Source organism: Zootoca vivipara, chromosome 3 (assembly GCF_963506605.1).
Source record: "Zootoca vivipara chromosome 3, rZooViv1.1, whole genome shotgun sequence".
NCBI classification, from domain to species: Eukaryota; Metazoa; Chordata; class Lepidosauria; order Squamata; family Lacertidae; genus Zootoca; species Zootoca vivipara.
This window is the reverse complement of record NC_083278.1, coordinates 108,569,106-108,582,501: the sequence shown is the minus strand read 5'-3', so window position 1 is coordinate 108,582,501 and position 13,396 is coordinate 108,569,106. Positions and strand designations below refer to the sequence as shown.

At 44.7% G+C, this 13,396-nt stretch overlaps 2 protein-coding genes across 2 annotated transcripts; one reads left to right on the top strand and one right to left on the bottom strand.

The window, feature by feature from the left end:
- Nucleotides 1-253: 253 nt before the first annotated feature.
- Nucleotides 254-4,531, top strand: GPR75 (G protein-coupled receptor 75). The gene has a single exon (XM_035110647.2). It carries the CDS (start codon nucleotides 618-620, stop codon nucleotides 2,262-2,264), a length of 1,647 nt encoding a protein of 548 aa, XP_034966538.2. The 5' UTR covers nucleotides 254-617; the 3' UTR covers nucleotides 2,265-4,531.
- A 6,870-nt stretch (nucleotides 4,532-11,401) lies between these two features.
- On the bottom strand, nucleotides 11,402-12,309 carry LOC118083121 (toll-like receptor 6). Its single transcript, XM_035111216.2, has one exon. The coding sequence runs from the start codon at nucleotides 11,838-11,840 to the stop codon at nucleotides 11,508-11,510; it is 333 nt and encodes a 110-aa protein (XP_034967107.2). The 5' UTR covers nucleotides 11,841-12,309; the 3' UTR covers nucleotides 11,402-11,507.
- Nucleotides 12,310-13,396: the final 1,087 nt, after the last annotated feature.

The following is a 13,396-nucleotide window of genomic DNA, read 5'->3' as shown; positions in this document are numbered from 1 at the left end:
TGAAACAGGGACTTTAATGATCTTATTCCCTCCCCTTAATGCACAGAAACAATATTAAATGCCGAACCATGGTTCCTTCCACCCTGCCCACATAATTAAAAAATCAGCAGTCAATATATTGGGCGTGAACTGTCCGTGTTTGATTTTCTTTAACCAGCAGGATACATATGTTACATCAAAAATGTAACAGAGCAGTTCACATAATAGCATACAGCAGAATACTGTTTTTTAAAGAATAGTGATACCGTAAATACAGGCTTTAAAATCAGCCAAAAAATATACTATCTAAATATAGATAACATCTCTCTGTGTGTTAAAGCAGCGGTTGAGAGCAGATCAAGTTTCAGTACAATTACTCTGTGAGATCTTCTACAGATTTACAGTGATTGAGTTGGCAGACATAGTTTCCTCTTTATAGCACATCATGGCTGTTAAAAGTACAGAGGAGAAGATTTGAAGGCCCAATATTAGCTATCCGGTGTCTGTTGACTTACGTTTGGACGGGGTGTGTGTTTCTGCTTATACAAACAGGCTTCACCCACCATGGACTTCAAGCTTCTAAGGGGAGGTGACTGATTCTGAGGCGCTGGAACCGCAGAGCGTTGCTTCCTGTGAGGATGAACCTGACAGGCTGGGCTGAGGTGAAGTGGACAGACCGGTCTAATTCCTCGGCACAGCCACCGCCGCCACACCCTTGGGGCAGCAATGACACCTTTTCCTTCCCAGGAGACCTCCAAGACATCATCCACACAGCCACCTTGGTCACGTGTACCTTCTTGTTGGCCGTCATCTTCTGCCTGGGCTCCTACGGCAACCTCATCGTCTTCCTGTCCTTCTTCGACCCGGCCTTCCGGAAGTTCCGCACCAACTTTGACTTCATGATCCTCAACCTGTCCTTCTGCGACCTCTTCATCTGTGGAGTGACCGCCCCCATGTTCACCTTCGCCCTGTTCCTGGACTCGGCGGCGGGCATCCCTGACGCTTTCTGCTTCACTTTCCACCTCACCAGCTCCGGCTTCATCATCATGTCCCTCAAGACGGTGGCCGTCATCGCCCTTCACCGGCTCCGCATGGTGTTGGGGAAGCAGCCCAACCGGACGGCCTCTTTCCCTTGCACCCTTTTGCTCACCTTGGCCTTGTGGTCCATGAGTTTCACCCTTGCGACGCTGGCCACCATGAGGACCCAGAAATCCCGCCTCTGCCTCCCCATCTCCAGCCTGGTCATCGGCGAGGGGAAGGTCGTCCCTTACTTGTACGTCATCGACTTCATCTGCTGCGTGGCGGTGGTTTCTGTCTCCTACATCATGATAGCCCAGGCTTTGAGGAAGAACGCCCAGGTGCGCAAATGTCCCCCCATCATCACAGTCGATGCATCCAGGCCTCCGCCATTGATCGGACCTCTTGCTGCTGGGCGCACTGACGGCGTGCAGTGCGCCGTGCCCGCTCTCTACAGAAACCAAAACTACAACAAGCTGCAGCACATCCAAACCCATGCGTACACAAAGAACCTCAGCCAGCTGCCTGCAACTGCGGCCAGCAGGTTCCAGCTGGTGTCGACGGTGAACTTGTCGACAGCCAAGGACTCGAAGGCCGTGGTGACGTGCGTTGTCATTGTCCTTTCGGTGTTAGTCTGCTGCCTTCCTCTCGGCATCTCCCTGGTCCAGGACGTTCTGTCCCGGAACAGCGGCTTCATCCTCTACCAGTTCGAACTGTGCGGGTTCACCCTCATCTTCTTCAAGTCTGGGCTGAACCCTTTCATATATTCCCGGAACAGCGCGGGGCTGAGGAGGAGAGTCCTTTGGTGCCTCCAGTACTTTGCCCTCGTCTTCTTCTGCTGCAAGCAAAAGACGCGGCTCCGCGCTGTGGGCAAAGGGAGCCTCGAGGCCAACCGCAACAAGTCGTCCCACCACGAGACCAACTCCGCTTACATGCTGTCTCCGAAGCCTCAGAAGAAGTTTGTGGACCAAGCCTGCGGTCCGAGTCACTCCAAGGAAAGCATGCTGAGCCCAAAGGCTTCCGCCGGCCGCCAGCATTACGGGGCCCAAAGCAGCTCCACCCCTATGAACACTCGCATCGAACCTTATTACAGCATCTATAACAGCTGCCCTTCCCAGGAAGTGAGCCCTCCTAACAGCCTACAGCCCACAAACTCTCCCTTTGGATTCGCCAACTCCTACATCGCCATGCACTATCACGCGATGACAGATGTGGGGCGTGATTTCGACAATACTTCTGCTAAGCAGATACCCGTTCCCTCGGTGTAGCTACTGGGAGCTGAGACTCTTAACGTTTGACTGCAGTGGTGGCTGACATTTTTCTTTGTGGGGTGTGTGTGTCCGTGTGGCAAATATGCCCCCACGGGTCATCCAAAGCATGATATCGTGCCCCTCTCATACGCATCACAGCAGGGATAGCCGTGGTGGTGCCCTTCAGAAGCTGGACTACAACTCCCATCCACACTGGCCAGGGATGATGGGAGTTGTAGTCAAGCAACGGCTGGAGGGTGCCAGGTTGGCTACCCATGTTCTAGGGTGGTTTTGCCTTCAGTCTGCTGAGCAGCTGGCGCACGAAGGCACAGGAGCAGCTATGCCCCTGCCAGGCTTCTGAGCTCTCCTGTCCCAGCCTGCTTCTGATATTTGGTTTCACAGGTTGGCCACATGCTTTCCTGCCATCTCCCATCTTTCAAAATTTCTGGTTACTAGTCCCCAAGGCTTAGTGGGTGTTATACGCCCACCCTGCCCAAAGTATTCCTTCCGCCACCCTCAAATACAATGTTGAATCTGCTTTTTCTGTCAAGAGCTGCCAACCACGAAACCCCCTGTGGTATTGTTTTGCCGTTTTTTGTGTGTGTGGTATCCTCGTGAAAGTGCACTACTGTTTTAAACATTGACAGAGCTTTCTAAAAGGTTCTACTCTGAATTTTGCATGTGTGTGTGTGTGTGTGTGTGAGAGAGAGAGAGAGAGAGAGAGAGAGAGAGAGAGAGACTGGTTCGATGCGGAACCTTGCTTTTCTATTTATTTATTGAAGAGTGTTTAATTGTGCTGGTTGGCAAAGCATGTGAAGTAGCAACCCTATCCCCAAACCAGGATTGGGACCAGGATTGAGAGGGCTTTCAGCACCTCCTGCACTGGTGGACCCCCCACTGCTGATGCCTGTTCTGGACCCTCTTTTAATTTAATTTGTTCCCCACAAGTGCAGTGGGCTTCCCAACTGTGGAAGCAATCATATCACTTCCTCCCCCCCCCCCATCCCATCGTCTCTGTGTTAACTCAACCTCTGGGGTATTGTGGGAGGGGGCGCCGGAATGGGATACGCAAGATGGTGGCTGGAAGCTGCTCAGCTCTATCATCATAACTATTATTATTATTTAATTACAAGTTGTCAGAAGATGGGCTCCTCAGAGAGTCGGGCCATAGCTCCTGTGAAAGAATACAGCCCAAGCGCCGAAGCCTCGCCTATCCCCAAACAGTTGTATGTATACTCTTGTCAGGACCAGAGTTTATTTTACGGTTTTGCTTTGCTGCGTTTCGAAAGAATTCCGAATGCTACACGCACTGGGAAAACTTTACACAAAGTGTTTGGGTTTACGGTTAACAAGGAAATGTAAACTTTTATGTATGTTAACGACATGAGATCCCTTCCTCTCGGCAAGATCTGCGTCAGTCTTGTAAATAATTCAAAGTTACTAGTCCACAGCGTTTCTCTGTTTGCTGATTTGTCCAAAACCTTAACGCGTTTTGATTCGTGAATGACATGAAAGGCAACCACACTTACCATTTCCTGTCACTGGCAACAAAGCATATGGCTATTTACAAGCCCTTTTTTAAATACCCCTCTGCACCCCCATCCCTTCTAATATAGACCTGTTCTCATTCTCCAGTCAGAACAGTCTATGGGGATTGTGTTACTTTGGCAGAGCGTTCAATCCCACCTCCCACCCCTTCCCCAGAAGTGGTACATCCTAGCAAGGCAACTGCAGCGTATTAGGATTTCTGCTTGCTTGTTTTAACTCTGGATATGGTGAGGGGTTGGGCACGCACATGCAATTTTAAACTCTTGCGAATCACAAAGGGTAGAAGGCAACCAAACTCCCTGCCTGCACCCCTCTCTCAACCCCTATTAAAAGTTGAGATTTCAAGGGCCCAATTTCCGCACTTCCCATTCTTGCATAATGTAAATGCTCTTTGCAAGAGCCTGCCTCTCTTCTTGTTACATGATTATATGTGTCTTTTGCAATAACTGTCTCATAATTGCGGACCAACTGTACTACGCCAGCATCGGTGCTTATAAAATGGCCATTCTAGAAAAAAAATATAAAGGACTGATTTTATTTTTTATTTTTTTATTTTGCTAGATAATCATAGGCGCCCTAAGAGCTAACACAAGCAAAACTGAGCATGTGAATGATGGTTGTGCAGAATCTGTTAGGGAAGTAATATTTTGCTGAAAACATTTCACGTTTGTCATTTTCGCATTCCCAAAATGTTAGAGGAAGAACCTTGCTGTTACCCCTTGTGTTTCTTTGGTATTTTAGGGTGTGTGTGTGTGTTTTTTTTTTTATTTAAAAAAATCTCACATGCTGTCATGATCATAAAGGGATATCTAAGGATACGGATCAAACTTTTCCTTCTATCCTGTGCCAATTCATACTTAATGTGTTCTCCTACAATAAAGGAGTCTCCGTGTTCTGTGATGTTTTGACCAACCCCCAATATTGTTTGTGGTATGTCTTTTTTAAATGATGGTTCAATAATAATGATAATAATAATAATCTGGCTGGGTTTCCAAAGTGAGCCACCGACCGTGGCTGGGTACACATTCCTCCCCCCCCCCCTATATATAAATATTTTATTGATTTTTGACCAAAAAATTAACAAAGAATTTTTAACACAATATAGAAGAAGAAAAACAAAAACAAAAATACAAAGTACAAAAATACAGAATACAAAAATAGAAAAGAAAAACAAAACAAAACAAAAATATAATTCATTGCAACTTATCTTCCTCACAGTGTAAGTTGGGACCTCCTCGGGTTCCCGTCCCTGTGGTTCTTATTTACTTTCCTAAATAGCAAATTCTACATCCAAATAATCACCTTTTAAAATACATCTCTTTTTTTCCTTCTAAATAACCTATTCCAATATTCCACAGTTTTATTTACCACTTAATTTCTAATCTAAAATATTACTTTAGCATACTTTTTTAAATACAATTTAAAATCTTTCCACTCTTCTTCCATCGCCTGTTCTCCCTGGTTGCGGATTCGTCCGGTCATCTCAGCCAGTTCCATGAATTCCATCATCTTCATCTGCCATTCATCAATCGTTGGTAATGTTTGCTGCTTCCAGTATTTAGCAATCAAAAGTCTCGCTGCTGTAGTGGCATACATAAAAAAAGATACCTTCTTCTTAGGGATCTCCTTTCCTACAATGCCCACTAGGAATGCCTCTGGTTTCTTAACAAATGTGCTTTTCAGCACTTTCTTAAGTTCATTATAAATCTTATTCCAGAAGTCATCCACTAGTGGACATGTCCACCACATGTGGTAAAATGAACCTAATTCTTTCTTACATTTCCAACATTTGTTATCATGGTTGTGGTATATCTTTGCTAATTTTACTGGTGTAAGATACCATCTGTACATCATCTTCATTATATTCTCCTTTAATAAACTACACGCAGTAAACTTAATATTCTCCTTCCACAACTTTTCCCATTCCTCAATCATGATGTTGTGTCCCACATCCTTTGCCCACAAGATCATCGCATTTTTTGTTTGTTCATCTTTCGTATGCCACTCTAGCAACAGTTTGTACATTCTGGAAAGTATTTTCGTCTTAGGTTCTAATAGTTCTGTTTCCACCTTTGACTTCTCTGATTGAAAACCAATTTCTCTATCCATTTTAAACACTTCATTTATCTGATGATATTGGAGCCAATCGTCTAATTTACCTTTCAACTCCTCATATGTTTTTAACTTAAATTGGTCTCCATCTTCGATCAATAAGTCTCTATATTTCGGCCAACCGGTCTCCGTATTTAGCCTTTTATGAGCCTTGGCCTCCAAGGGTGAAATCCATTTAGGTGTTTTCCTTACTAATAAATCATTGTATCTGGACCAAACCTTATACAATGAGTTTCTAATTATATGCCTTTTGGAGCCTCTGTGGGCTTTTACTTTATCATACCATACATATGCATGCCAACCATATACATTGTCATAACCTTCTAAATCCAAAATATCTGAATTTTCTAATGTAAACCACTCTTTCAACCAACAAAAGGCAGCTGCTTCATAGTATATTTTAAAGTCAGGCAGGGAGAAGCCTCCTCTTTGCTTATCATCTGTCAGTATCTTATATTTAATTCTTGGCTTCTTCCCTTGCCATATGAATTTCGATAGCGCCTTTTGCCATTCCTTAAAACAATTAAGCTTTTCTATTATTGGCAATGATTGAAACATAAACAACATCTTTGGCAATACATTCATCTTAACAGTTGCTATACGGCCCAACAGAGACAATTTCAATTTGGTCCAAATTTCTAAATCTTTCTTAACCTCATTCCATAATTTCACATAATTGTCTTTAAACAGATTCAAATTTTTAGAAGTCATATTAACTCCAAGGTATTTCACTTTCTTGACAAAAGATAGACCAGTTGCTTCTTGCAATTTTTCTCTCTCCTCAATATTCAAATTTTTATCTAATACTTTGGTTTTTGATTTATTCAATTTGAAACCTGCTACCCTTCCAAACTCTTGAATTACTTCCAGTGCCCTCTGTGCACTGGACTCTGGGTCACACATTCCCATTTATTCTGCTTTGCTCCCTGTGCTGTATTTGGAAGCCAGTATTGGCCACAATACACATCTATCATGTGGTTTCTTGAGAAATGCAGTGTTTTGATACGTTTCCCGCCGCCTCCAACCAGCGGCGACGCAATTTGAAAGCATAAGCCACACAGAAGACATCCATGGCTCCTTTCTCCACCCTTTGGTATGCACAGGCAGCGGGCGACTTGGAAACCCACCGAAAAGCCATATTGATGTATATCATAATAAAGGTAAAGGGACCCCTGACCACTAGGTCCAGTCGTGACCAACTCTGGGGTTGCACGCTCATCTCACATTATTGGCCGAGGGAGCCGGCGTACAGCTTCCAGGTCATGTGGCCAGCATGACAAAGCCGCTTCTGGCAAACCAGAGCAGCACATGGAAACGCCGTTTACCTTCCCGCTGTAGCGGTTCCTATTTATCTACTTGCATTTTGATGTGCTTTCGAACTGCTAGGTTGGCAGGAGCTGGGACCAAGCAACGGGAGCTCACCCCGTCACAGGGATTCGAACCGCCAACCTTCTGATCAGCAAGCCCTAGGCTCTGTGGTTTAACCACAGGTCATAATAACCATGTGCAAATGTGATTTGAAATGCAGGTGTGTGCGTGTGTGTGGAGAATGACCTCACTGTGTTTTAAGCCTGTGAACACCGGCTGAGTTAATGGACAAAGGCGGTATTTATTTATTCACCACGATTTCTATACTGCTTGGTTCAAAAACCAAACCAAAGGCCTCTAAGCGGTTTACAAAGATTGAACTTGGGGACTTGCTCCTAGCTCAGCTTCTTTCTTTCAATGAGGTGGTAAAAACAACCACCACCTACCGGTAGCTTTTTTCTGAGTTGTACCTCTTCAGACTGCCGGTGAGGGCTCACAGGACTGGACTCCCAACAAATCATCCACGCACACAGAAAACTTCTAGCAACAAATCAAATCTGAGAACTAGGCCACTTGCCTTTGATGGGGGGGAGAACTGTGCCGATACATATGTTTGCCAACCAGGTTTGGCCCCAACCTATTTGCACTCTGCATTTGCAAGCCTATATTACAAAAGATCTTAGCTGTACACCAACATAAATAAATAACCAGAACATGCATGTACATTGGTCCAAGGGGACACACAAGTACCCAAACAATTGCTGGCGATGTGGGGGAAGTAATGGAGATATGTACCACATGTGGTGGACCTGTAGAAAGATAAGAGAATTTTGGTGCCTCGTCTATGACAAGCTGAAAAAAAATATATTGGGTTCACCTTTCTATACAATACAATATATGCGACCGATAGTCAGAAAGGGTTAACCTTTCTTAAAAAGCCAGAAGACTTTTTACTAAGTATCATAGCACAAACATGATCATAGAATCATAGAGTTGGAAGAGACCACAAGGGCCATCCAGTCCAACCCCCTGCCAAGCAGGAAACACCATCAAAGCATTCTTGACATATGCCTGTCAAGCCTCTGCTTAAAGACCTTCAAACTAGGAGAGACTCCACCACACTCCTTGGCAGCAAATTCCACTGCCGAACAGCTCTTACTGTCAGGAAGTTCTTCCTAATGTTTAGGTGGAATCTTCTTTCTTGTAGTTTGAATCAATTGCTCTGTGTCCGCTTCTCTGGAGCAGCAGAAAACAACCTTTCTCCCTCCTCTATATGACATCCTTTGATGTCATATATATATATATTTGAAAATGGCTATCATATCACCCCTTAACCTTCTCTTCTCCAGGCTAAACATACCCAGCTCCCTAAGCCGTTCCTCATAAGGCATTGTTTCCAGGCCTTTGACCATTTTGGTTGCCCTCTTCTGGACACGACACGTCCCAGCTTGTCAGTATCCTTCTTGAACTGTGGTGCCCAGAACTGGACACAGTACTCCAGTTCATTGATAGCAATGAACTGGAAAAGGGAAAATGTTCCAACCATAATGGATTGGCAAAATAAGCTACAGGAATATGTAGAAATGGCGCAATTGACTAATAGCTTGAGAGGCAATACAAGGGAGGCATTTGTGCAAAAATGGGAAAAATATAAGAGATATCTACAAAATCACAATAGCGGTATAAAGTCTATGGCAGCATTTGATTGACCCTGGATTAATGAAATATAAATGAAGCAAGTCAAAGGTTAAATACTGTTCTGAGAATGTATTAGAAAGAATATAAAGGATAAGCTAATAAGGTTAGGTATATTCACCATCAGTAATAAAATACTCATCGGAAAATGATAGGAAGTCCAATTATGTGTTTGTTTTTTCTTTTTTTCTGTTATGTTTGTTTGTTTTTTAATCTATGTTAAAAACAGGAGAAAATAAGAGATAGTAGAAGTATAAAATAAGTTTATTGTTTGACAGCAAATGGATTATTACTTGTATACGATTGTTGCTCTGTTTATAAGATTTATACTCATGTTTAGTCAAAGAGCGTGTATACTATAGTTGCTGTATAAGTTTGTTAATTAAAAAATGCAAAACTAAAAAAAAATGCACAAAAAGACCCCAAGTACCCAGGAGCCAAGGTAACCATTCATTTGGGATAATGCTTCTGATTAATTTGATGTGGTATAGAAGAGTCCTCTAAAAAGCAGCATGTTTTCATTTTTTTAAATCTCACTAAAGCCTCTCTGCCCACTGTTCCTGTTATGACAACTAGGACTGCGTGATCTATTGACATATCGTCCAAAACTGGTCCATATCGTGATACTGCTTTCGTAATTTTTGACCTGGCAATATATTGCGAAACTGTGTGTGTGCATATGCTATGCAAAAATCATGATGTGGAAAAAAACCCACGAAGCCAGCCAATGCCTCTACATAGCTCCATCCCTATTTCAGAACATTGTGATGTGTCAGTGTATCGCGATGTTTAGCTGGTGATATATTGCGATGTTGAAAACCAGATATCGCCCAGCCCTACTAATAACTCTCATAGGAAAATCTTCCAGGCTTACTTGCATTGCCAAACAAAGGCACCAGCCAAGAATATAGGAGCAAAACAGCAGTTTGTAGGCCTGATCTGTTGCAACAAGGCTTCCAGCCACAACATGGAAGAAGCAGGAAGAAGCCCAGAACAAAGGATGGCTCCTTTTTTATATGTTCCCCTTTTTACCCACCACACCCTTAGACAACATCTTAAAAAGCAGAGACATCACCTTGCCGACAAAGGTCTGTATAGTTAAAGCTATGGTTTTCCCAGTAGTGATGTATGGAAGCGAGAGCTGGACCATAAAGAAGGCTGATCGCCGAAGAATTGATGCTTTTGAGAATGCCATAATGCTTTTGAATTATGGTGCTGGAGGAGACTCTTGAGAGTCCCATGGACTGCTAGAAGATCAAACCTATCCATTCTGAAGGAAATCAGCCCTGAATGCTCACTGGAAGGACAGATTGTGAAGCTGAGGCTCCAATACTTTGGCCACCTCATGAGAAGAAGAGAAGACTCCCTGGAAAAGACCCTGATGTTGGGAAAGATGGAGGGCACAAGGAGAAGGGGACGACAGAGGACGAGATGGTTGGACAGTGTTCTCAAAGCTACGAACATGAGTTTGACCAAACTGCGGGAGGCAGTGGAAGACAGGAGTGCCTGGCGTGCTATGGTCCATGGGGTCACAAAGAGTTGGACACGACTAAACAACTAAACAACACCACCCTTAGTGAAGCATCATACATACATCATATATACATCACAACTATGTCTTAATCTGAAAGGGGTCTTATGGCAGAAACCTGATCTTCAGGTTTGCCCCCATCCCTCTTGAAATATACCCGGAGTTGAGTGTTGATTTCATGCTTTTTATTTCAGCTCATGGTAAACAGTGAGTGAGCACTTTCCCCAAAAAGCTGGCTATATATACATTATTTACACAATGGGTGCCGTGTGATTGGCTGATTCAACTCTGCTCCTGGAGGCTGATTGGACTGTTCCTGCAGGCCAATCAGGTTGCTGATTCACTTCCTCCTGGAGCCGGATTGGGCGGCTCCTGCAGACCAATCAGGTTGCTGCCTTCTAGGATCCTACCTGCCTATTGTTCTAGGATCCAAGCTCGGTACATAACACCTCCCTTGACTTCTACTTCACACCCATTAAGTTGAGTATGTACATGATCCTGTTCTCCCGGTTAAGCACACACCTATGTCATGACCAAACTCCTAATAATAAACTGAGGTTGGGTTTACTATTGTTTTTGGAATGGCTACCTGTCTGGCACTCAGGGGCCAGGATGCCAGCGATTATCACCCTGGCAAGGAGGCAGCTAAGTACCTGGCCAGGGATTATGGCTGCCCCTGCCGACTTCACATGCTCCTCCTTGGTAGCCATTTCCTTCCTGAGCAGAACAAAGTTGGAATGCTGCAAATCCTATACGGGAGCGATTTTATATGGCTTTCTAAAGTTTTCTCCATTTGCAGGATTGTGTTAGTTTTGCTAGTCAGTGTCTCTCTCTCTCTGTGTGTGTGATGTCCGCAGGATGGGCAACCCCTCCCCCCCCCCGGAAAAAAACTTTCCATAAATTCTGGTAACATAACCAAATGTTGAAACATTTGGCTGTCATTTGACAGTATTTGATCAAGTAGTGTTCTTAACAGCCCAAAGCCAACATCTCAGCATGCTCCAGTCCACAAATGTTTGTGTTCCACATCCATGCACCCTCAATTTCCTATGTGTCCCCCCTGCTTCCTAGTACAGCCCATTTTCCTCTGTCAAAGCCATAGGCTCGTTTGTCGTTTTCAGAACAGCGGTCAGCTGGCTCCAGAAGAGCTTTTGTTTGTGTTCCTCCGGGCTCCACTTCAAGTAGGTTTTCCTTTTCTGCAGGATGCTGTTGGGCGGCAGGTCTTCCAGCACAACCATAATGAGAGAGTCTTCATTTTTGCTAAGGACCTGATGTTCAGCAAAGAACAGCTCATACTGGCACCAGCGACTGTTGACGAAGCTGGGCGACAGCACAAAGAGAACTTTGTGGCTGTTCTCAATGCAGTGAAAAATGTTCCCAACAACCGGGTGCCCTGGCATGAAGTCTCTCTCGTGGTAACATACTCTAAACTCGAGGGCTTCCAGTTTTTCCAGCAGGGTCTCTTTAGCTGACAGCGCATCGTTTTCGCTGTATGAGATAAATGCACCATACGCTTTGTGTTCTGGCCTCTTCTTGTATTGTTTCCTTTTCGCCGTGTATCTGTAGAAGTGTGCATGCACACGAAAGCTTATACCCAGAACAAACTTAGTTGGTCTCTAAGGTGCTACAGGACAATTAAAATTTTTATTTATTTATTTATTTATTTATTTATTTATTTAAACACAGCTACCTACCTGAATCAATAATAATTTTATTATTTACTAGCTGGACCTGCCACGCGTTGCTGTGGCTTTTTGTGTTAAATGGATCCTTTTCTGTTAAATGGACCTTCAGAGTCTCCCTTCAGAGTCCCCCTTCATCTTGCACACAATCATTCCCCCCAATACGTGTGTTCTGTAAAATTTTGCCCTTTTCCAACCCCGACTCCCTTACCCACGCGTGTTCTGTGAAATTCCCCCACCCCACCCCATTCACCCTCCCCAGTCACTCAGCACCCCCGTTCCTCACCCTTGTTGCATGATGTCATGACACCCCTCTCTATCTCTCCCCCTTGGAAACCCCTGCAGCCTAGTCAGTTTTCCCGGCTGGGCAATGCTGGGCCTTGTTGCTGCGAAAGGCCCCTGCGGCCTACTCAGTTACCCTGGATTGGCAATGCTAGGCCTTGTTGCTGCGAAAGGCCCATTTTCAGTTGGTTGCCAAGGGAAGGCCCATCTTCAGTTGGTTGCCAAGGAATTTTGTGATGTCACCGATAGTCTGCAGCCAATGGAGATGCAGTTTGTGGCTTCTATTTCCCAGCACTTTCGTCTGAGTGGGGTGGTTTTGAAAACAGGGTTTTTTGGGTTTTACGTGGCCCAGGTGTCACATTTGTCTTTGAAAATGGCCTGAGCTTGCTCTTGCAGTCGCATTTGACTTAAGTGTCAAAATTTGAATGCAATCGGTTTTGTTGAACATTGGAGAGCAACACACACGCCCAGTTTACATTTTTATATCTATAGATAGCCCACCCACCTTGCTGGGTTGCCCTAGCCACTCCTTGTCCTACAGAGCACTGACCCTTTCATTCTCTTTGTTGCGAAAGTGGAATCTGCACTTGGAAGCAGCCTGCTACTGCAGCCCCAACTGCACCCCCGCTGAGGTTTGCCTTCGCTGAGCTCTACCCCATCACTTTATCAGGTGCTGCTTGAGGGCGGCTTATAGGCATAGGTTGGCCGGTGAGAACAGGATAATGGAGTAGTAGGTTCAGCCTGAGCCAGCAGGACTCTTCTTATGTTCTTAGCCCCTGAGGAAATGGAAATGCGAGAGGGAAGGCCAGTAGCACCCCAGTTGTTCACTTCCCATCTTCTCTGATCATTAACTGCGCTAGCTGAGGCTGATGGGAGTTGGAGACCAACTTCTGGAAGGTCATAGGTTATTTCCCCTGCAAATGGCCCAGGACAACCCCTGCAAAAACGTCAAATCTATGCCAACAGCTCCCCCACCTTGTCAGATGGCAGGT